A 24,876-nucleotide genomic window follows, 5' to 3' on the forward strand; every position below is an offset into this window, starting at 1 on the left:
TTGTTGGCGTATATTTTGTCGCTGTTCGCTGTAAGAAAATACAAAAATATCAAATTGTCGGTGTGGTTGTCAGATTTCAAAATGAAAATGGTTTTGTTACTCTAGGCAAAGCTAGATGACCAAGAGAAATGTATTGTTACACTGGGTAAACGCCAGATCCCTAAAGGAAAATGATATTTTTACTCAGGTAAACGACGGATCACCAAGTGAAAAAGGTTTGTAACCCAGGGAAAAATACATTTCCAAGCGAAAAAGATTTGTTGCTCAGCGAAAAAGGTTTGTTACCCAGGGAAAAAAATATATTTCCAAGTGAAAAAGGTTTGTTACCCAGGAAAAAATATATTTGCAAGTGAAAATGGTTTGTTGCTCAGGGAAAAAGGTTTGTTACCCGGAGAAAAAATATATTTCCAAGTGAAAAAGGTTTGTTACCCAGAGAAAAAATATATTTCCAAGTGAAAAAGGTTTGTTAACCAGAGAAAAAATATATTTCCAACTGAAAAAGGTTTGTTACCCAGAGAAAAATAGATTACCAAAGGAAAAGGGGTTTGTTACACTGGGTAAACGATAAATCTCCAAAGGATAATGGTATTTCTACTCGGGTTACGACCGACCTACAGGTGAAAATGGTAATTTTACTTGGGTAGGTATCGTATGTTTAGTGTCGTTGGTATTGTTAAACGTTGTCGCCGGTAGCTGTTGGTATACTATTACGAGTGTGAAAAGGATTTACACGGCCTGTGTAGAGTATCGTGATAGTAAACATATTTTTGGTGCGACGAACCAAGATCGTTGTTTCAATTTTAATGCATTTCGATTACCGAGTTGTTGTACAATAGAGATGACTCTACATTAGACCGTGCTGTATACTTCGATTAAAACCACAAGACCACATGTAAATCTATTTGTACAACTCGATGATGTTGATATAGTGTTACTAAAATTAATTATTACCTATTTACACAACATAAAAATAACAATTCATGTCGTAGCAGGTTTCTTGAACTCGTGCTTGATGAAACGAATGGTGACAAGTAGGCTTTGAGTGAAAAATAATTATTTAGAGTAGTGACATTTTGTGACCAACGAATGTAAATCGATCATGATATTACAATATATGCTTTCGTCAACATACCGACTTGGTGTAGAAACACTTTCACGTTTTTTGAATAACTGGATTCTCGAGACTTGCTACTTGTACGATGTATCGTTGGTGGGCAAACTATAACGACCAATTTGTATGATAGTATGTTTTAGTTGTATTGTTGTGAGGATAACCATGTGATGACTCAGCGCTTTTCGTTAGCAAAGTAGGTCGATTTGTGTGTAAGATGTAAGCACCGTAACTAGAAAACATATGTACTCTGTTGTTGGAGTAGCTGATTTATTGTTATGACATGGACATATCCTGAAGCCTTGGTTTGTTGTCTTACGAAAGATGAGGCGACCTCGGTGTCGTAAATTGTGTTAACTAAACTCGTATGGATACCACAATTGTGCTGGACTTACACATGGTATTCGCATACTGTACACATACAAACTTTTGTGTAAACAACTCTGGTGTTTCTGTTACTAGTTCTGTGTTGAACTACTTGATTATTACGATACATGAACAACCATTCAGACAATAAAGTTCTTGAGGTATCGAAACAGTTTGAAAGCACCACCAATCATTGTACAGGTTTGTAGCATGAGCGAATATTTTCGTGTAACATGAATATATTTCATATGTCTTCGGTAAGAAATGGGTTATGTGGGATAATAATTAGTATCGTAAAACTTGTTGTGTTTGATTGCATACTTTTTTAACATTGTTTGTTGTTGAAAGACGGGCGAGTTTACATTTAAATATAGGAAGCAGAACAACTCAAGTAATAAATTTTACTCGTTTGAAAATCGACAACGGAAAAAATACCGATTAACAGTATCAATATGAGTGGTATATTATTTTTCGCGGTATGCACCAATATTCTAAGCATAACTTGTCAAAAATTTATCATGTCATAGAAAAACCGGTTGTTATGAACTCGAAAAAAAAAATGTACTTCGATTATCACGATGATGGAAATTACGATCAATGGAGTGATTCGAAGTGTATGTTCTGCAATCACTAAATGACAAAAATATCAAATTGTGCATACAACTCGGTTAGGCAAACAATACATTTACAAGTTTACCGAAATCTTGATTTATTATTGACAGCTTGATGATGTAAAGCTCAACCACTCCATTGTGTTTATTACAAAGTATTTGACACAGACAAAATATTGAACGAAGGCCCACCACTTGGTTTCATTACAAGGTGAGTGAAAATTGTTTTCTGTTGGTCAGGTATGATTTGCATTTAGAAAAACGATCTACGCCGATTAAGTGACGCTGTTTCATATCCGATGAGTGAGTGAAATTTCCTTATGGTTTGATTTAGTGGGTTAATTACCTGCGATTCAATCACATACAAGTAAGATCTTTTATGGGTTGAGTATTGTGACGACCTTTACTTTGACGAATGACAATGGGGAGAAATTTCCGATTTCTTTGGTCGTGAGCGTTCTACAAATATTTCCGGCATACATTTAGCAAGCAACCTACAATATTCTTTTGTTATGGTAATGACTTTCACAAGTTTGGTTTTATGATTACAATTACTTATTTGAATGATAATTTATGATCACTACTTTGAGTAACAATACAAACACATTTTGTAGATTTCAGTGTAGCGCCTATTGCGATTTTGTTAATGCTATGAGTCAAACTATGTGAAATGGTGTGAATGGATTAGGTATTATGCAAGCGGCGGTATGTCAATTCACCTAGTGTGATATCTTGACACCGGATAATGTGCGAAAGTGTTTCAATTCTCACTGCTGATTACGATGATAAAGTATTGTACCGGTTATTGTTTAACAAAGGAAATTGTTGTTTCATCTTTAGTCTTGGTTAGTGGAGACAATTACATTTGTAAAATATTTTCTGATATCCGCGATACGCAGGGTGATATGTACCAAGGTGGAATAATTTTCCATTCAAGAACATTTCAGACACGCATAGTTTTACAGCTTAATATGTTAATAACAATGGTACTGAAAATTTTGTTGCTGTCATAACTTTCAACACAACGCCGGGTCTAATTAACACAAATAATTTAATAATAAAGTAATGATCAACTATTACAAATCTCATATGTCAAATCAATGTGTCAATCCTTATGTTCACAGCATGATAACTTTGAATATAACACCATCGTTCGAATGTAAGAAATGAATTCTCAACTACATTGGTCGGACTTTCAAATCTCGTATACTAAAACATATTATGTTAATCTCAAGTCGCCGACACTGAGTAGTAATTAGTTTGTCTTGCAGAATATACCGCGTGGTAATTCCTCTATCTTACAGAATAGTAACGACTTTTAAAGTTGGATAAAAATGATGCGTCGTAGGGATATGAGTGCAACCGAACTTGTTATGGATTTTAGGTTTTAGTGATTGTATGGATTCGTGTATGTTTGGCTGTTTTTCATACTGATACTGTTTGAGTTGGTTGGGTAAGTTACAAACGGATTTACTTGACAACGTTTTCGTGGTTGACTCTTTGAATATGGTAAGATGGCGAGATGTCGAGACGTAATACTATTTCCGTACACTCAATTACAACAAAAAATAACCCGATAGTTTGTTCAAGGTTTCGACAAATAGATTGAAATATTCCGATTTAACTCATCGTGTCGCAACTCGATCGCGGTATGCACAAGTGGTTGTCAAGTTAGAAATATTTACAACAGGTGCTATTTCATTGATTGATTCTATTGTGTGTAGTAACACATTAAAATATCGCGATAGTATTTACTGAAACTCTATTTGGTAAACGGAAAACTCAGTCGTGAATAGAGTTGTAAGTTTCAAGGATTGTTTCAAAGTATGATCTCGAAATGTGACTGGATCAAAGTTGGTAGTCATGTTTGTCAAAGTCCAAATATTTCATTTTGGATTATCTGGATTTACCTTTAGTACATCCCGCGAATGGATTCTGATGCGGTACTATAACATTTTTGATAATAATGACTCAAGGATTTTTAATCAACAATACTGGAATTTTTTGGTAATGTTAGAGTTGCCAAATGATTAGTTTCGTGTTTTTGTTAAGTGTTTGATTTCAAGTTAATAAAGACAATAACTGTGCAATGCACATACTTGTGATTCTTGATTCTTGTAGAGTTATATTTGGTATTGATTCTATAAGTGTGAAAACAGTGGCGCGGAATGTGCGAATAATTCGATGCGGCTGAAAGTCGGCGTCAGTAATATTCGGGTTACGTTCGATTCAACAAAAACGCGTTAAGGGATTTGTCAAAGGATTAGAGTTGTACCGATTTAAAACATTCAGATACGAATCGACTTGATTTGTGTAGTGAGTTTCATTTCAAGTTGATAAACTAACACATTGATTGAATATTTTCATGGATCTTATCACGCAACTAAAGTCAGCCACTATTCTGGAGGCGTGAAACATATAGCGATTGCGGGCGAGTGACAAATTGTTGGTTTTCGAATCACCGTCTGCGACGGCTCTGTGACAAACTTATTACCGAAATATTACCTTGTGAGCGGGTATGAGAGATTGCTATATGTCTGAAGCATTATCCGGTGAGTGGTCGTTGGATTTTAAAATTATATCACAACCTTTTGAATAAGCGTTCACTTCACAAAGGATTAGGGTTAGCACGGAAATAAGTGACAATTTGTCGCTATTCAAGTTACCGACACTGGTGGTCTGTTATTCGTTACTTGTTAAATCTTACCAGCGAAATCAAGTTCTGTGACAAACTGATTACTAAAATTTCACCGCGTGAGCGATCGGTATGGTTATGACACCAAGTCGTGAAAAATGGTTATGTCCGAGACATTATCTTGTCAGTGATCGCGGGGTTTTGCAAATATTTCACACATTTTTGAATAAGCGTTAACTTCACAAAGGATTACGGCTAGAATAGAAATAAGTGACAATTTGTTGGTATTCAAGTCTCGCCGGTGATGTATCTGTTATTCGGCACTTATTACACTTATCATGAAATTAGAGTGAGAACATAAGGCATCAAGTTGTTGTTTTCGAATTTTGATGTCGAGGTGATAAATTTACGCATTCAATTACAATTCAACTTCGGTTGTGTATTGAGTGATAGATTGATATGCCGGAAGTGGTATCTTGTGAGCGATCGTAGGATTTTACAAATATTTCACATCTTTTTGAAGTGTTAGTTTGCGAACGCGACTATTGTTGATATTCGAATCGCCGTCTGTCGCACGCACTGCGTAAATCCTCTTACAAGCCACGTTTCCGTTTGTGCGGTTATTGTCGGTGACTCGTACATATTCAACACCACGCGAGAGATGTCTGAAAGTGCGACTGGCGAATCGCCGCCACCACCTATAGCAAAAAAGGCGAGTCACGACCACGAGTTTTCACGGCGAATCACGACCGCGGCCTATACCCGAAAAGGCGAATCACGACCGCACCCATAAGAACACATGGCGAATCGCGGCCCCGCCATAAGAGATAAGAGGCGAATCGCCACCCCCGGTTTTCCAGGCGAATCGCGACCCCGCCATAAGAGCCCCTGCCACATCACGAGCGATCATACTAACTACTGACGCTATGGACTTTGTTACTGCCCAGAATTAAACAGGGGCATCCACGGTCAATGGTGGTCGTACGCTAACTTGCCCACATGTAATAGCATTTGGGAAGGTGATAACTATAAACAAAAGATCATCATTCGCGCATTTGGGCCGCGATGTTGAGGTTTATTCGAAGGTGCTGACCTTTTTTTAATAATAGTCATCTCCATCAGAAACGGGGCTGAAGCAGTGACGAAGAAGGTTGATGACCTTGTCATTTTATTATCTGCGACATATTTGGTCATTTTACACCGTACCGATATTTCTTATTATGATTCCTGAGACGCCAACTTATAGCTGGCCCACGTTCGCTCCGGACTTTTTGTACGACACCGTTTATGAAGATCGGATGGCGAGAAAGAGCCTCGATTAACCCCCAACACGTAGGAAGGGATTCTGGAGTCGAGCTTGGTCGGATCCGAACCCGCGACCCATTCTTTTGCAGCGGTGCAACGCACCAATACTGTGCTATTCGCCACCCAGGGTACTCAAAGTGTTGTAGGGGGCCGCGAACTATTTTCCCTAGGACAGCTTGCCGCGAGGTCGAAAAGTTTGAGAACCACTGGGTTCGAACCACTGGGTGTTCCCTTGCCCTAACCCAATTTTAATTTATATTTTTTAATAAGTACGACACTAGGTTTCGACTAAATTACATTTGAGCGCTCGGATCGCCAGCTACAGGACTACCAATTATGCTGGTTGTAGCCGGCTCAGCAGTAGACCTCTCTGCGTATTGTGACGATTGAGTTGCGCATCTATCCGTAGGTTAAAGATATATATTGTAATGCTAATCTGGTACACATCTTCCGAGTGGTACACGCTTTAAAAATTATAGTACACACTAGGGCAGGGGTGTAAAACTTAACTGCCGCCGCGGGCCGGATTCAAAACTTCAGATCGCCCGCGGGTCGCACTAGTTAAATGATTCCAAATATTACCTCAAAATTCATGTGCTTGCTTTTCTTTTGACTACTTTATTATCAAGCCTGTTTATACGCAGTATATTACGTTACATTACGGATCATAGAGGTTCTATTCTAGCTGCACCTTCATTTATAAACAATGGAATTGGCAATAATATGTTGATTGAGCGGCAGAATACATATTAAAAACCACCGATAAAACACTAGGCTCTAACGACGATGTAGCATAAGTTGGCATATTTGTATGCTCCCTTTGACTTAGTTCTATATACTGGCGTTATCCTAGGCCAGAGGCGGGCAACTTCTCCAGTTGGCGGGCCTGATATAGGAAACTGAAGTAGTCTACTTGGCGGGCCGGATTCCTAAATCGATACAGTAATCGTGTCTTTATCAACAGTAGCCTAGTTAATGAATTTATTAACGTAATATACTCAAATAGCTGTTGAAGTCAATGAGATCTGTGATCGTTCAAAGTTTTCGACAAGTTCTTTGAACTCTGGTTGCATGTCGGATGTAAAAACTGCACGTGAGTATCAGTTAGATTGGAACGCAGATTTGTCAGTTCATTTGCACGGTCGACCCGAACAGAACAAGAAGTTTCATGTCCACCTTTCTTCAGCCGTGGGTCACATTATCATATAAGACCGGAAACTCTCTGCGGGCCGCTCAAAATCCTTTCGCGGGCCAGATCCGGCCCCTGGGCTGTGTGTTGCCCGTCCCCGCCCTAGGCTATGCGTTGTGAGCCATACAGAGTAGTTAACTGTAAACGCGAACGTTGGAATCTGCTTCATTTAAATCGCAATTTGGGATTCTCTCGAGTATGGAGACCATATGAGGCCGAATTGATGCATCAGTGCGACCACATATATGTACTTAGGCCTATATATCTGTGCAAGCATTATATTCTCATGTAACCTGCATATAACAGTTTCGAATTGACGTTTTCGCTATTATTAATACCTAGTTTTGGGTCAATTTTTCCACGAAACTCTAAACTCAATATGCACTTTTTTGTCTTCTGGGAAATCGATGTCAATGTCAGCGACTTTTTGTCCTAATGGTGACAAGAAACCACAACACCGCTGTCGGGTGGTTCTTATGTGGCCTATGGACATATTATAGACTACTCGACATGTGCTGTATTGGGGGATTATTTAATGAACGTATTTCTTACTTTTATTTGTTAGAAATGTGCGGGATAATAGCCTATACGCATTTTTCAATCTACTCAAAATTGCTTTGCGTGCCGGATGAAATCATCTGACGGGCCGCATGTTTGACACCACCGCCCTAGGGTGTACGATACATCCGCTTGAAGAGCCCTGCGATAAGTTGAAGCTAGACTGCGAAACGGCAGTTTCAACGTTTTGATGCGCCATATTTATTGTGATGGAACATGTCATATGGGTGACAATGCGGTGTGAACGGAATCCAGCAACCCACCACCTAAAATATTTCACCGATACTTCCGTGAAAACATATCAGTCACTCCGTATCCAGCTAGCACTACGATAAGGCCACTTTTACGAAAATTAAATTTTTGTCGGTACTCCGTGGAAACAGCCCCGAAATTCCTCAGTCTCTCCAATGAGGAATATAATACTTCTACTTGACAAACTGAAATAGCGGAAAGTACTTGAGTACTCCGAAAAAGTAGAAGTACTTCGTTACTGACCATCTCTGCCTATACATCTTACCATCGTGTCTCTACGCCTGTCAATTCAATTCCTTTGGTCACTACTGCCAACTAAGTCTACCAAAACTAAAAGGTATGGACAAGACTGAACAACAACACAGCAAAACAGCTCGGATTTTTTGAAGAGACATGTCTATTCGGGTAAACGAAGAGTGAAGAAGGATTGAGGAAACGCAATGAGACAGTGCAATAGTGAAATGAAAAACGGGCCGGTACGAACTCGGATTTCAGATATCAACCAACCACATAACATGAATGCATTGGAAGAATCGACATGGTGATATAACTGCTAACGTGGAAAGACATTCATAGAATTCATCAGGAAGAATTATACGCCAAGTTATGACCCAGCATTCATCATACCTAATAACTCGCTGATGGCAGTCGATAATGGCGGCTAAAGAAATTTCATATCGCGGTAAAGCTACCATATTACTGCATTAATTTTATGACTACAAAGGTTACTGGTGAAATGGAATGGGAACATTTTTATTCACAACATTACCTCGGCCAGGGCTGCTTAGCCTAAAATCCATGCAATGCCAATGTTGAAACTAAATCTTTGCCTGCCGGTCACAAGCGAAATTTTTCAGTCGTCAAGTAATTAGGTATTAACTGGATCGGATGGCAATGTGAGGCCGTCATAAGCAGTGGACGAAGGGGGAAACATTTGTATAGTCAATCTGTATAGTTCAGGTTATAAAATACTCATTATGTGGTTCACGCAATGACACCCAAAAAAATCAAGTGACTGCGCTGAAAAAAAGGTTATTAACCACTGACCTAGGCTGACAACCCCTGCTACAAGGATTTTGCTATATCCCTTAATAAAATAAAAGCTTTACAGAAGTTTAAAATACAGTCGACGCCGCTTAACTCAGACACTTTGGTTCTGATCGCTTTTATCCTAAATGAGCAGAAAATCATTTGTTCGTTATATGGCCACGCCTAAAGGCAGAAAGCGCATTGAAAATACTGTTATGTTGCATATTATATAAATTGCAGCTGTGCTATACTGTAGTAATTGGCCCTGATCGCATAAAACGCTTATGAGTTATACCTTCTGTTCGTGTTGTATTGCACATTAATGTTGTTCGATACCAAATGGTTCATGAATTACTATATACTATTTACTATATTACTGTGTGAAACACTCATGGGGCTAAAATAATACAGAAATTTTTCAAGGGCGGAAAGACACCATAATCAGTCATCAAGTACTATTTATTGCGTCATAGACTCATAGCCTAATGATATGATTTGCGAAGTTGAGTCCGAAATAGGTGGAGAATTGTTCGAATTAAGCTGATCCTTTTACTTGTAATTTTAACTTTTGTTCTGTTCCCGAGCATTTGGCCACCTCATTTTGTCGCTTGCGTCTTATATTCTCTGCATTACTTTTCATTGAGTGTGCATGCTTTTTTACTTGACCTGGGCCAAAGTGGGTGTCCTATCTTTTCATTGTACCGCAGTTTTGAGGTGTTTTGAAATGATGAAAATATTAAACTGATTGAAACTCCGCCAAAATCCCATAAACCGGTTGTTCGCGTTATATGGTGTCCGAATTAAGCGGAGGGAGTCGACTGTGTATATATATCAATCTATTTTTTACTTCTAATAAATACTTCCTATGCAACAGTTTTCATACCATACACAGCGACAACATGTTTAAAACTGTACATAATTAAAATAAATAAATAAAAGTAAATTAAACGTGAAGTTGCAAAGGAGTATGAAAAAAACGTAACTCTAGTAATTTGGTAGCAAAAAGTCGCGAGTTGAAACAGGTAAAAAGGCACAACGGCGCATTACAAACATACAAACGCACAAATATACTATCGAAAATGGGTTGGAGAAAAAGAGAACCATCCGAGTTCGCGGAACCGACGCAGTATAAAATCACTTCAATATCAGCACATTTTACAACTAACGAACACAGATAAGGTAACACAAGATTTCACAATTTCTACGCGTGCCAGCAACCACAATTGTGCCACTTTACAGATGTTAGTCACAGGCCTTTTCAGCAGTGTACTGGGTAAGATGGAAACATAGATTTGGCATCGGTCGATTTGGTAAAGCATCGTTATTGTCATTGATAATGTAACCATATCGTAGCAAGCTGCCGAAGTGACAGAAGGTACCATAGTTACAAGAGGCAATGGAGCGGTACTATGAAATTGGACGGGGCAGGGCCATAGGCGTAACCAGAGAAGGAATCATTTCAAATTTGTCGACTTTGGCGTTATGACGTCATATATTTCACTACGACATAATGGATGGGTAGCATTATGCCATTGTTGAAAAATTCACAACCCATATTTTTCATCCTGGCAGTGCAACAAATCAGTGCAATGCAATTCGTGGTTAAAACCACACTGCTAAAGACTTGAATCTAATTTCATTAACGACCGCAATATTTTCATATCATTTTCTATCACATCCGGAAATGAACAAAACGACGGTAAATAGAAATTGATTTTTTTAGATATATTATCACGTGAACGTTAAAATTGACTATATTATCATTTTTAAAAACGACCTCCTGATCGCGTAATTGCGGAAAAAACACATCAACATAATCACATTGTCTAATGCATAAGTTTAAGGCGGCTTTGCATGCCGTCACATAAACTGTTCATTTTGATAATGTTTTTTTAAAATATTGAGTCAGTGAAGATCTTTTGAGAAATTCTCTTGAACAACGACTGAGACAGCGTCCGCTAAATTATGGCTTCTCCTGAGCTCACAGCAATACCGCGGGCAGACCGCTATCAACACAATATGGCGCATAGTTATAGTTGACGAGGGCAGGTTAGAAGATTTTGGCCAGATTAAGATTCGGTAGCCGCTAATCCCTGGGACTGATCTGGTATTGCCGTTGACTCGACACAAGGAAACGTCCCGTAGCTGGCTACGTTCCGTCGCATCTCTCTTCGAGGCAGACGATGAAATTGTCGCAGAACAGCCGGTAGAGGCTGTTGTCTCGGCGGACCGATTCGATGAGCTTCTCCACAGTCAAGTTTTCGCCCTGGTTTAAAATCACCTGCATGACTAGTTTGTTTTTGAGCTGGTCCGGTTCTTCTGTGAAAGGAGAGTTTCATGTTTAGTGTGAAGTTGTGAGATAGCTTTCGTCTATATCAGTGGTTTCAACCGGTGCTAGCGTGCCATTTACGTCGCGCAAGTGTACGGCGAGAGATTTATTCAAAATTTTTGAAATTATGCGTTAAATAATTCTATTACATAGCATACGATCAATAATCAGAAACGGGCTCGATTTGAAGTTTGTACAGTAAGCCTTCATCTGACGAATCAAGATTGCTGTCGTGCCTAGAGTCAATGTCCTCCGCGAATTCACTTTACGCGATATATAGCCTACCATGAAGGTTGAATTCAGTTTTGCACATTGCGTTGATTGAACGCAGAGAAGGGCAGACATGGCGGTCAGGTGGGGCCTGTATGACAATGCAGTTTTCAAATCCTCATCGTCTTCCTAATCACCACCGAGAAATGAATTCCCTTGGACGAGGTGTTCACGTTTACAAATTCTAATTGCAAAGAATAGACTTCCACATCGCGATTGTTAGGCAGCGTGTCGGCACTGCCGTTGAAATGTAGGCTCGGAGCGCAACGTTCTGTTACCGGCTACGAATTTGAGAATTGAGAAGTCAAGTTGATCACATTACATCAGTTAACAAATTTCTCGTTGCTGCAGTTATTATCCTGGTTTGTTGGAACTATAATTGAACTGCGGTTGGCTGACCCTGCCAGTAGAACTACTGAGGTATTGCTATCCTCATGCGTGCTATGCGATGTGCGTGGAAATGCGTTTGGCATCGCCTATACGACCTCAAAGCCTCCGTATTCATTTGTGGCGATCGTGCTTGGCCTCTTCGATCCGATGGTTATAATTACATCGACAATGCGGTAGTGGGCACAGTTTATTGGGCGCTTCTTCGATATGCGCCCCAGATCGAGACAGTGTTTCACATGTCACCAGCAAGTGTTTCCCTTGAACACGATCAAATTTAATAAACGTCAAAATAAATTGTTTCTTGCCTGTGGAGAGACGGACATTAGGGTTGGATGTGGGTTAGGGTCAAAGTTGGGGTTGGGGTATCCCAAGATTAGGCTTGGGGGAGGGGGTATTAAGGTTGGAGGAGAAGAGGATATTAGGGTTGGGGGTATTTAGGGTATCCCAAGATTAGGGTGGGGGGAGGGGGTATTAAGGTTGGAGGAGGGGGTATGAAGGTTGAAGGAGAAGAGGATATTAGGGTTGGGGGTAGGTGGATATTAGGGTTGGGTTAGGGTATTCCAAGATTAGAGCTGGGGAAGGGGCATATTAGGGTCGGAGGTGGGTTAGGGTGTCCCAAGATTAGGGTTGGGGATATTATGGTCGGAAGAGTGTGGGATATTAGGGTTGGATATCGTGTCCCTCACCCCAAACCTAATCTTGGGTTACCCTAACCCTAACCCAGCTCTAACCCGAACCCAGCTCTAGCCCTAACTCTAAACCCATCCCCTAACCTTAATACCCCCCCCCCCATTCCCCAACCCTAATATCCCCTTTTCACAATCCTAATATCCATCACTTCTCGAACCCTAATATCCCCACTCTCCAACTTTAATATCCACCTCTACTCAACCCTAAAATCCTCCCTCCCCAGTCCTAATATCCCCCTCTCCTCTGACCATAATATCCCCCTTCCACAACAAAGGCAAAAAACAATTTATTTTGACGTTTATAAATTTTATTGTGTTCATGTGAAACATTTGTTGGTGACACGGGGAACACTGTTTCGATTAGGGGCGTATATCGAAGAAGCGCCGTTTATTGTCAAACAAATCATATGAAATATGGTATATACCCGCTGACCAAAGTTTCAACGAGGTCGCAGCAGGCTAGTTATATGGGCGCAGAGGTAGTAGCTAAAAATTCAAATCCTCACACAGAAGCGGAGAAAGTTATTCTTCCGCTTGCACTAAAATTGTAAAATGATCTTTGGGACCAAAGTTACGAAAAAATTTAAAATGATTCCCGTGTCAAATGATACCATTTGTAGACTTATTTGTAACATGTCGGTAGATATGGAAGATTCCATAGTTTCTTTTTTGAAGCTGAGAAAATCCTAGTTGAGTGCGTCGAAAAGGTAGAAGTAATCCGTCTGTACGACTATGGTTGTTTCTAAGCACTGTTCCCATTAAGCTGCACGTGTGCGCAATTGCGTAGTGCTGAAACGGTCTCTGCGCACAGAAAATCGAAGCTGTGCGCAAAATAAGCCGAAGTGATGACCTTTTATAGTTTATTTTTTTTATAATTTTTTTTAGTGATTAGACTCATTACGCACTGTTGTCCAAGGGCCGCGCAGTGACTTGGTGAGTGCGCGCAGACTCGTTAAAAATTAGAGGGAACATTGCTGCTAAGTGCTCTGGTAGAACCGAGTGTGCAGCGAACTATTTTACATTTTCCAATTGTGCCGCGAGGTCAAAAAAGTTGAGAACCACTGGTCTATATCATTGGCTTCCAAAATGACTGATGGACAGGAGGTAGTGGAAAATTTAACCACCCAAGTCAGTGGTTCTCAACCGGGGGCCCGCGAACCGTTTTCAGGGAGGCCGCGAAACCTCTAAATTCGCAAAATGGTTGATAACCTAATTTGAATTTCTTCAAATTACGGAAATTATTCTGAGGCAGTTTCGCTTCATAGGTGCTAAAACTTCAGGACTCACATCAACAGAACGGAGGTTTTGTTATGCTTAGTAAAGAAATTGAAAATTCGGATTAGTAAGGTCGATCAGGGTGACTTCAAGGTCAGCTGCTTGATAGAAACGACTCGGCTGGACGTTATATGTTCATTAAAAAATCTGTCACTCAAATTTGGTGCCATATATGTTGCGATCATACCGAAATGTGTCGTTGCTACATTTGTCACCACCTATATTTGCGGAACTGGATTTTCGGCACTAGTTCATATCAAACCCAAGGCACAGATTTTCGAGACAGCTACATAAATCGCTTTGAAATAATATAAGTTTGCCTAAATTCTGCATAAATAGTATGATGTTACTTTCAAGAAAAGTCTTTTTGTTGCTGTTTTTCATTAGCCTACAGTTAATATTTGCACAAGACAGACGACGGTCGCGCGTTAAGTACGCTTAATTTGAACTAAAACCCGTGGCTCCGTGACGATTCAAAATAGGCCCGCGAAGACAAAAAGGTTGAGAACCACTGACCCAAGTAATTGGTGGGAGTAGATAAAAACTTACTCGTGTACTTTGACATTATATTTAAGCCGGTTTTGCCTACTTCCACTTCTACTTGAAGAAATTTTAGGCAGAACCGCTCACTTTCAGAGTTTTGTGATTTTGAAAAGTACGAAGTGGGGGGATGACTTCACATTACTTTTACGCGTGAAATAGGCGTCACGGTAACTGAGGGATATGTATTCGGAGATGACAGCTCATTAGTCAGTTTGCGTTGGTCGGGAAGATGCAGCTTGCAATTTCGAAACTAGCCACCTAAAATTTACTGTCAAGAAGATGGGAAACGTTGACCAAACCTTTTTGAAGAATATTGCTCTTTCTACTTGTAATTTAGTAGAAATGTAGATCAATACTTCGCTAGCAACTGAGCCTACTTTAATTACTTGCACACACACACACACGAGTTGGAAATGATTTACTAAAATCAACTCACTGCCCCATGTATCCCGCATATCCGCAAGGAAGACGAGATGATTCTCGACCATCCCAGACTTTCGAATAAACTTTTCCACTTCGGAAATTGGCCTGTTGACCAGGCCGGTCGCCTTTTCAGGTAAATCATTGGAGCCCGTCAGCATTTTTTTTGCTAAAAAGAAGACAAAGAATCTCAATAACGGAGGATAAATGTCATAAATTGCAGAGGACAAGGTGTGACGATGTTACAATGCAAACAAGATTTTTGTCCGATCGACATTGCGTGCATGCCTCTCATTCACACGTTCTATGGCAAGGTGGGTGTCAGTTTGAAAGACTACTCCGAGTTGTTTCCTATCTTTTCGTTCTATTGCCATCTTGCAGCGTTTTGAAATGATGAAAAAGGTGATGAAGTGAGCCAGAAGCCGAATTCAACGACGGCAATTCCAGGATTTCGTATTTTAACTTGGTCAAAATCCAGCAATTTTTCAGAAACAGGACTCTGAATTTCAAATTTATTGTTTGTCTACTGTGAAAGTTTCAAATCAACTAGATATCATGGTGTTACCTTACCATACATCGTCGCACTTTCACACTGTATTTTATAACATATTTAACCATCCAGCCAAGGTGTAACTATCGGGAACACTGCCCGTAGATGCAAACAGGATACAGGGCCCGGATCAGATCAGGATATAAATTCAATCCAATCAAATTAGATTCCAATCCTGAAAAATCATGGTCTGCACATCTCAAATACAACATTTGAAGAGCTTCTTGGAGGTACAGAACTTCAATATACAATTGAATCGTATATTCATATTGAAATGAACGCGAGTATTTTCGGCTGACACTCGTCAGGGGTAATCGTCAGCAACTAGTAGAGAATTCAAAAGAACATTGTACATCAACAATCGTATCCCAAAATATGACGTCACCAGCATGAAATTTCAAACGAGAGAGCGTTCAATGTACTATTTTCAGGTGGTACACGAAATCCTTTTGTTAACAGAGTTTGGGTTGGTGTATTTTGATAAAAGTCGACTCCAAGAAACACAACTGGAAGTGTGAAGTGCAAAATCTGTCGTCTCGATAATTATTCGCACAAATCGGATTATCTAATAGATGTTTGCCGATTGCAGAATTAATGGCCTTTGATCTGTCAGCATCAAGCTTAAGCGGATGAGTCAAGGGTGAGGTTCTCACCGAGCTAGGGACATGCTGGTTTATGCGTTCCTGCAGACGCTTTGACGTTCTTCCTACGTAGCCACAATCACAGTGGCACTTATATTCATACACTACAATACTTTGTTCAAGTGCAGGGAGCACGTCTTTGCGTGTTGAAGGGAGCAGTTGTGTAGTCGTAAAAATCAAGTTGGTCTTGACCTTGCCTGATAATAGTACATGGAACGCTCTCTCGTTTGAAATTTCATGCTGGTGACGTCATATTTTGCGATACAATTGTTGATATACAATGTTCTTCCCAATCCTCTACTAGTTGCTGACGATTACCCATGAAGAGTGTCAGCCGAAAATATTTGGGTTTATTTCGATATGAATATACTATTCAAATACAACATTATATGTATATATATATGTGAAGAGCTTCTTTAAGGTACAGAACTTCAATATACAATTGAATAGCATATTAATATTGAAATGAACCCGAATATTTTCGCCTGACACTCGAGAGGGGTAATCGCCAAGCCGAGCAAAATTGATTGGTTACCTGACCTATTCAATTCTGATTTGAGTATTACAGAAGCAGTTTTCATGATGTCATAGATTTCGTTAAAAACGACATGATTGGCGTACTGGCAATACGACACTGAGCTTTGTGATAAAGCAAATGTTCGGTACAACTGCGTTTGTCCTGCTGTGAATTACCGGTCGCTGATGACAACCGCAGCGAAAAGAAAGCGCATTTGAAATGAACTAAGCCGAAACTTTTCTTTCAGACAATATTGCTTTGCAGCAAGGTGCACGATTTCACTACCACGACTAAACTTGATGTGTTCAGATCTGCCTAAACTTAACCCTGAACTCGGGGTCGTAATGACTCGAGTCGCGGTTTTTTGACGACTCGACTTGACTGCAGTCATTTTCTTGAAAACGAAAAATGACTCGGACCAAGTCATATGACTCGAGACTGGGTATACCAAGACAGGCATTTCATTGTAATTTCGAATAATAGTAAAGTTATCGTACTGTTATTATTTCATCTATCAGAGCTGATGCTTGAAAATGCGATCAGAAACTGTTAAAAGTGAGGAAAATTAGTATATTATGAATGTGAAGCATTCGATATCACCGAGCAAAGTCGTAAAAAGGGTTCACATGACACAACTCGGACTCGAGTCAAAACACTACGACTCGGACTCAACACTCTACTCCGTGACTCGGACTTGACTCGGCGGTGAATTGAAAATGACTCGACCCGACTCAAAACTATAAAAGTGAGATTGATTTGAGACTCGCAACCTAGTGACAACCCTGCCCGAACTGACCAATCCGTCTCAACCCTTACCTAACTCTGTGTCTTGCATGACTTCGGAAGCTTTCGGTCGCAACCCGGGATGCTTGTTGATGAGCTGAAACGGGAGAAAAACATTTGAAATCGAAATGCCCTGCAGAGACACGTGCCGATATGGATAGACGCTGGATTAGAATTCGGTTTAGATTTGAGGAATTCACTAATCAAAATTTATGTCTGAATTTAAAATTACTTTTTAGTTTTCGTAGGATCTATCATGGGATAGCGAATATGAGCGGATTAAATAACTTAAAATCCTAAATTCAATTCATATCAAGTCGGATTCCAGCCTGGCAAGCATTCGGGTGCATTCACGAAAATTGAATCTGAACATGAATATCAAATTTGAACCAAACTTACCTCTCTTACTTTAGGACGGTCATCTTCTTTCAGACATTCGCAGTGCTTTGGCAGAGGAATATGTGACAAAGCCTGGCTACCTGCAGTTGAGTGGTGGTCCTGAGCACGGCCACAGCCATTTTCACAGTCTTTTGCCTGCAATTAATACTCGCTGAAAAAAAGTCATTCTATATCACTCGAGCAGAGTTGTAAAGTACTGCAAGGAGGTAAAATCTAGTTGAACACTCCGAAAACGTATAAGTACTTCTTTACTGACAGCCAGGGTTGTAACGAAGTCACAAAGCTCCCAATCGCAAGTCAACCTCACTTTTATAGTTTTGTCTCGAGTCAAGTCGAGTCATTTTCAATTCACCACCGACTCAAGTCCGAGTCCAAGTCAGCCAAGTCATTGTGTTGACTGCACACTGCACAGTTTCCAGTTGAAGTCTTGTTAAACCCACTTTTTACAACTCTATATTTGGTGATATCGAATGGTCTGCATTTATACTTCACTAATTTTCCTCACTTTTGGCAGTTTCTGGTCGCATTTTCAAGTGCCAGTACCAACAGACGAAATCCCAATAGTGTGGTTACTTTACAATTTTTCGAAATTAAAATGAAACGTCGGTCTTGGTCGTCTGAGTCTCGAGTCAATACACAGACTGGACTCGAGTCGAGTCATTTCCGTATTTGTAGAAAATGACTCGAGTAAAGTCGAGTCATCAGAAAATCGTGACTCGAGTCATTACAACCCTGCTGACAGCTTCCAACGTTTACTTACCGATCTGTTTGAAGAAGTCGCCGCGTTACTGACACAGTCCCGGCCAGCGGGTTCAACTCTCAAGTCAGAGATTGGCGTTCTATTGCTGGACGCGTTGCGATCCATACCCCGTCCGTGACACATCTTGTCCAGGAGCAAATAATAGTTGTCCTCGACGTGCCCAATGTACACCATTTCCGGTGAGTTACCAAAAAACGAACCAGCCCCGTCAGTGTTCACCAAAAGCACAGCGCACCCCTCGCGCAACGCAATGGCGTGAGCCATTACTTCGCCGCACGGCAGCCCGCCCGACGTTATCTTTTCGATATACTCATCCAAGGAAAGGTGTTTTCGGCGAGTCTCAATGCCGAACCATTCACCGTTTTCCGCAATGTAGCGGCAAGCTCTCTCTCGCAATCTTATGGCTTCCTCTACTACTTGAGCTTGCGTCCAATCTCTGTGGAAGTTCTGCGAATAGAAATATTTTGAGACAAATGAACTCAAATATATTCGCCTGACACTCATCACTGTGGGGCAAGCTTTTGCAACTTATAGCTTTTACAGCTTCTGGCAGCTTCCTAAATACTCAGAAGTTATGTAGTGTGGTATCTTAAGCTGTTTGGAGTATTGTTATATTGCAACTTTTGACAACTTCTCTCCATTTTTTTCATGCAACCAACTTTTTACTGGAAATATTTGGCACTATCTGTAAATAGATCGCTTGATTAATTCACTGTCGTTTAAATTTGAAGTCCTTTCTGATTTGACGTACATTCAGGCCAGACCGCAGAAAATTATGTTTGCAATGGGTCAGTTTTTTCAAGCCATTGATTTTGTTGAAGTTACCAACACTCAGTTTTGCTACGGTGCCTTGGATACGGATCGATTACTGTGTCTCATACCCTAATAACCTCAAGGAACTTGTCCATAAATGCAACTTTTGAGACATTAAAGTAACTTTCAACGGATTTGACTGCAACAAAAACTTGCCCTACATCAGGTGCAATTTTCCAGCTACCAGTAGAGATTTCAAAAGTGCTTCCGATGTCAACAGTGTTACCAAATATACTCATTATTCATATAAGTAGTGATTTAGATTAGTTTTATACTAGTAGAGAATATACGCCAAGTATATATTTCAAATGAACTTTGTATTTCAACAGTTGTATCACAAAGTATATTATTCGCAATGAAAACAGATTATAGAGTACACATTACACAAACATACTTGACATATTGATGCAGTGCTAGGTTTCATTAAATACATAAGAATAGTAGCGGATATACCTTCACGACAGACTCGCAGAGACAATTCGGTCCTTCATCAGGCTCGTAAACCTCCTGATATCCTTGTTCAGCAAACAATGGTGTGTAGCTTTCCTACAAAAGAAGCATGACCAAATCAACGGGGCAAAGACGTTTCGGAAACAAAAATTGAAACAACACAGCTTTGGCACCAGCCGATTAGCAAATGTGGAAGTTAAAGTAACATTCAACATCTTACAGTGGGTAGGGGAGATCCGTAACTGTTTTTGCAATTACGTATTAAGGATTGAATCGGTATGCAATAATATATTACCTCCTCATTAAATCATTCTAACAGAGCAGTGGATGCACTGAATATATTACTACAACATTTCGGTGTGGACATGTTGGAATGATGAGCTGTACAATGAAGGCAAACTGACAAATTTTCACGATTGGGCTTCAGAGAACAGTATGAGATATTGGTAGTTTCTGTTGGCGAGACTTGGCTAAAATTGTCATTCTTGGTAGCGAGGTACAGTAGATATAATCCCGCGCATTTCTACTCAATTGCAAGCAGAAGTATAAAATTAAAGGCATGACAAAACGACTTACACAGCAGTATGTAATTTAAACAAGTAGATTGGGATGAGATGTCACAGGCATTTGTCAGTCATTGCCGGTGATGGCTTTCAAAATTGTAAGATGCGTCTTTGCGACATACAAAGAATGACTGACATTATTTAAAATAGGTGCGATCTCAGAAATTATCATCCGTTATCGTCACACAGGCATCGGCCTAAGTCATAACAGTTTCTACAAATCTACAAGAACAATACTTCCTACACGACAGATTCTAAGCGGGTGGTTCTTAACTGGGGTCCAAATAAGCCCCTGGGGTTTGCTACAGGTCCAGACACCCACATGACTTATACAGTTGAAACTGCACGGATTTGAAGTAAATATTGCAAAAATCATGTTTTAATGGTTATGTTCTTTTAATACTGACCATGTTAATTTTGTGCTTTATTAATATAGTAATGTATTACATATGTATTGTTGTATATTTAAGTTTTTGTGGCAAGGCGGAAATTTAGTTTTCACCGAAAACTTGAAGATTAGTGCAACGGTTTGCCAATTTGGTGAATGTTGAAACCAGCTGTTCTAACCCAACAAAGTGAGTGGTTTGGTTTCAAACTGTTAACATAGAGGTGGAAGTAGTATATAATGCAGCCACGCGAGCTGGTAGCGGAGACAGGCAAAATCCACCCGAGTAGCCTACCTGAAAAAGTAGCATCCCATTATTGCCGTTTTCTCAATACCAAACCAACAGACGATTTAATTAAAGGAAAACAGAATTACAAAACAAGAAAAAAAGAACTAGCACACATGTAGTGCGAAAATCCGACAAATTTCAGATATTCGTAGCGAGACGAAACTTTATGAATCAACACCAACAAGGCAAACCAAATTTAATACTTACAGGATTTACACGCCTTACACACCCCTTCATAGGTGACTCTTTCGTTATAGCGGGATCGGCCAACGCCTCAGCTGGCGGACTTTCAGTAAAATGGAGTTCATCGCGTGACTCGTCGTCCTGAATTTTTAAACAAAACTGAACACGCACAAAGGAAATAAAAACAGGACAGAATGAGTGTTTGGCTACATCATCTACAGATTCAGCCATTGTCACCAATTACAACAGTCGGACTTTTCCTGTAATCAATATGGATTAGAGATGGGATTCAGAAAACAGTATGAAAAATTGGCGGTTTCTGTTTGTGGAACTTGGCTAAAATAGACTTTATTGGTAGTGAGGCACAGTAGATATGATGTCGCTCATTTCTATTCAATTGCAGGTAGAAGTAGCGATATTCTGAGCATGGCAAATCTTCTTACACACAAGTAATTTAAATAAGCAGATTGGGATGTCACAGGTATTTGTAAGTCAATTGCCAGTGATGGCTTTCAAAATTGTTAGATGCGTCTTTCCGGCATACACGGAATGACCGATGGCATTTAGAATCTCATAAATCATCATCTGTCATCACAGGGTTCGGCCTTATGTTTCGATTTTTTTCGAATCTAACAATTCTTCAGGGTTAAGTGTAAGTGCATGCATAAATGACGATTATATAATCTCCTCGTGTTGACGAACTTACACGTATGATAAGCTTGCTAACAAGCCCGGAAGTGCTGTCAATTAGCGAGTCCCTGATTTCTCGTGAACACTTGAATACGCATGCTTATCAATGCGTATTACGTAGCCCCAGCGATGATTTGCGCAAAATCAAAATGTCCCAGTTGTTTTGGAATGTTCTATAAATGCACCGATCTCATATTTTATAGCTCAAGCCTTGACACACATCTTCTGATGGTTATGTTGAAGCATTAGCGGAAATCAATTACGCATGTACACACATACGTGTTTGCGGGCTTTCGATGTCATTCAGTGTCACGATGTCACTCTTTAATCACAATCGCTGATCAGCATTAACTTAGCATCATTGTCTCTAAGCCTTCGAGAGATATTAGCCTAAGCATGCTAAGCTTGAGACGCAATAGCTGGTCCAGAGATGATATCTTTCGTGCCAGGCCTATTGCAGATGCGGCTGTGTAGGCCAACGATGGTGTAGTGCGCACCAGGCCTATTGCACACGCAATTCTTCAAGCCAGCGCAACTAGGCTTGTTAGAGACTCGATAAATCAGACCAGCGACGATTGCCGAGCGCGCGGCATTCGATGACCTAATTCCCATTGAGTTACATTGTGCACAGACGAATCTCGCTAATTGGCAACACCTCCCTGATTGGCCATACGCAGCACTGATAATACGACTTCTTGAATTGCAACTGAATATTAGCATCAGACTGGTCATTTCAAAAGGACGGGGTTTGCGTTTTAAGGGGGGAGTTTCGAGCCCCCCTGGCTGCGCGCCTGCACCTCAAAAATGTATTATTTCGTTAATGCCTTTTTCTCAATACCAACACATGAGTTAATTGAAAGAAAATAGAATTAAGAAAATAAAAAATTTAAAAAAGAACTACCACACATGTAGTGCGAAAATCCGACAATCCGACAAATTTCAGATGTTCTTAGTGAGACAAAATCTTGTAAATCAACATCTGCCCGAGGTTCACGGCGAACCAAATTTAATACTCACGGCATCTATACGGCTCATATCCCCCTTCATAGGCGACGGTTCCGTTCTCACGGGATCGGCTGACGCTTCAGATGGCGGACTTTCAGCAGAGATTTCAAGGTGTGACTCGCGGTCCTGAATAAAAATAAATAAAATAAACAAGCGACAAAATTAAGAGGGAGGAGTCCAAGGTGTGACTCGCGGTCCTGAATTGACAAGCGACAGAATTAAAAGGGCGCAAAGGAAAAAACTACAGGACAGATTGAGTATTTTCGGTGCGAGACCATCTACAATCACAACAGTTGGACTTTTCCTGTAATCACTATGGATTAGCTCCCGAATGTAACAAGTCATCCAGCAAAATGACAATCTTACTCGATGATCTCCGGGCCCAATCCTTGACTTGATGCAACATCGCGTCTGCATCAACACAGCGTTTGATTACTGATCGATGGGACTTTATTTAAACACTTCTGCCTTACAGCAGCAGCAGGAGTTGATCAGAAAGTGTGTAATAAGTTTGGGAAAACGGGCTGATACCGATCGACTGATATAAGTCTGTAAGTTGAGACGTTTAGCTTCTCAGAGACACATATTACCAATATATTCAGTGAGAATCAGTGTACTTTCGATATTCTGATTTAGCGCATTAGCCAAGCCCGAATTACTAACAAAATCACGAAGTGGCATGTACTGATCACACCGCGACACCACAAAGATCGACTGCATGGCTCGATTACTGAGGATGTTATTGGTTGTCAAAACATGTTGCACAAGCCTATCTAGTACATATATTAGCAAAAGTGAGATTGGTGCGAAGTAGTGGCCTACCGACAGCATATAGACAGGAAGCTCTATGGAAATAGTCACAAAAGACATGTTAAATTTCTGTGCAGTGTGACTGGCTTTATTTTCTTCATGACAGCAAAAAGGTACATATTCGAATGCTCTAATCATTATTACTGTGACACTCGCATATTAGAATCAAAACTTTATATTTGACCACGTAATCGATTGTGCCCAGCACTACTCTACACGATAAGCATTTGAAAAATTCACAGTGAAAATGAATAGTAACCTGCTGTCTTTCAGGTTGATCGTCCATAAATGAAATGTCCCGTCCATTTTCCAAACTAGGACTACTGTCCGCAGAGTTGTATGGCGATTTATTTCTGCTATCAGCAATGGACGGGCCCTGCCAAAAGTATTTTGCCGCATTTCAGAAAATGTTCTGTCATTAGATAGAGAAAGAGAGAGACTTCAATAACGGATGAGGGAAATGCATGCACCTATGTGATACAACTACTCATGACAAACATTTGAAAAAGTTACAGTTAAACTCAATAGTAACCTGCTGTCTTTGATGCTCCTCGTGCAATAACGGAATGTGCTGTCCATTTTCCAAACTGGGATTACTTCCCTCTGAGACGTATGACGAGTTATTTCCGCTATCAGTGATGCAAGGGCCATGCGAAAAGTATTTTTTCTGCATTTCAAAAAATGTTCTGGCATTAGAGAGAGAGAGAGAGAGATTTCAATAACTCATTATGAAAGCATAGTGTAATACCGTGTTTTGTATGAAGAGAATGAAAAATTTATACGGCTGCAAAATACTAACCAAATCCAAACTAAATTTACATAGAAATAAATCATACAGAAAGCAACAATATCAGTCACTGAGCAGCAATGGCATGTATGAGGACAAAGAATACATACATTCATTCGATATCAAGACCTGCTGTTACGTTACGACCTATCCGTATATTAAAGAAGATGCACTACACTGAGAGAGAATGGCGATAGATTCAAATCCACTATCTATTATGCCAAAGTCAACGAGGTACTGTTAAAGAATAATACCAATATTTGCAGGTATGGAACGGAA

General features: G+C 40.1%; 1 protein-coding gene and 2 long non-coding RNA genes across 4 annotated transcripts in view; 2 read left to right on the forward strand and 1 right to left on the reverse strand.

Moving 5' to 3' along the window:
• Nucleotides 1-8,405: 8,405 nt before the first annotated feature.
• The window catches only part of LOC145435998 (uncharacterized), a 58,436-nt gene continuing 41,965 nt past the window's right edge, over nt 8,406-24,876 (forward strand). The window contains exon 1 of the long non-coding RNA XR_013914123.1: nt 8,406-8,751. This is a non-coding gene — a long non-coding RNA (uncharacterized LOC145435998). The remainder of the gene's footprint in view (nt 8,752-24,876) is intronic.
• On the reverse strand, nt 10,177-24,498 carry LOC145435981 (uncharacterized). 2 transcript variants are annotated; one of them, XM_080313270.1, is made up of 9 exons: nt 24,343-24,498; nt 23,013-23,126; nt 21,330-21,446; nt 19,889-19,981; nt 18,623-19,069; nt 17,863-17,997; nt 17,497-17,560; nt 14,989-15,141; nt 10,177-11,375 (listed from the first exon to the last, which is right to left on the reverse strand). In XM_080313270.1, exons 1-9 carry the CDS (start codon nt 24,481-24,483, stop codon nt 11,206-11,208), a joined length of 1,434 nt encoding a protein of 477 aa, XP_080169396.1. In that variant the 5' UTR covers nt 24,484-24,498; the 3' UTR covers nt 10,177-11,205. The 2 variants fall into 2 exon arrangements, with proteins under 2 accessions (XP_080169396.1, XP_080169397.1); XM_080313271.1 differs by lacking the exon at nt 24,343-24,498 and adding an exon at nt 24,070-24,204.
• LOC145435969 (uncharacterized) lies at nt 12,368-12,819 on the forward strand. Its single transcript, XR_013914115.1, has 2 exons — nt 12,368-12,407; nt 12,671-12,819. It is a non-coding gene; the product is annotated as an uncharacterized LOC145435969 (long non-coding RNA).

Source organism: Botryllus schlosseri, chromosome 3, assembly GCF_051294905.1.
Source record: "Botryllus schlosseri isolate E-star chromosome 3, Bs_hap1, whole genome shotgun sequence".
Classification (NCBI taxonomy): domain Eukaryota; kingdom Metazoa; phylum Chordata; class Ascidiacea; order Stolidobranchia; family Styelidae; genus Botryllus; species Botryllus schlosseri.

What these genes read in the sequence shown, in the direction of transcription:
- LOC145435981 (XM_080313270.1), bottom strand. Translation starts at nt 24,483, where the DNA reads ATGCAGAAAAAATACTTTTCGCATGGCCCTTGCATCACTGATAGCGGA. An exon ending in ATATGAGCCGTATAGATGCC is followed by an intron (nt 21,447 to 23,012) that starts GTGAGTATTAAA and finishes TTAAAAATTCAG; the next exon opens with GACGACGAGTCACGCGATGA. An exon ending in GTGTAAGGCGTGTAAATCCT is followed by an intron (nt 19,982 to 21,329) that starts GTAAGTATTAAA and finishes CTTCTTTTGTAG; the next exon opens with GAAAGCTACACACCATTGTT.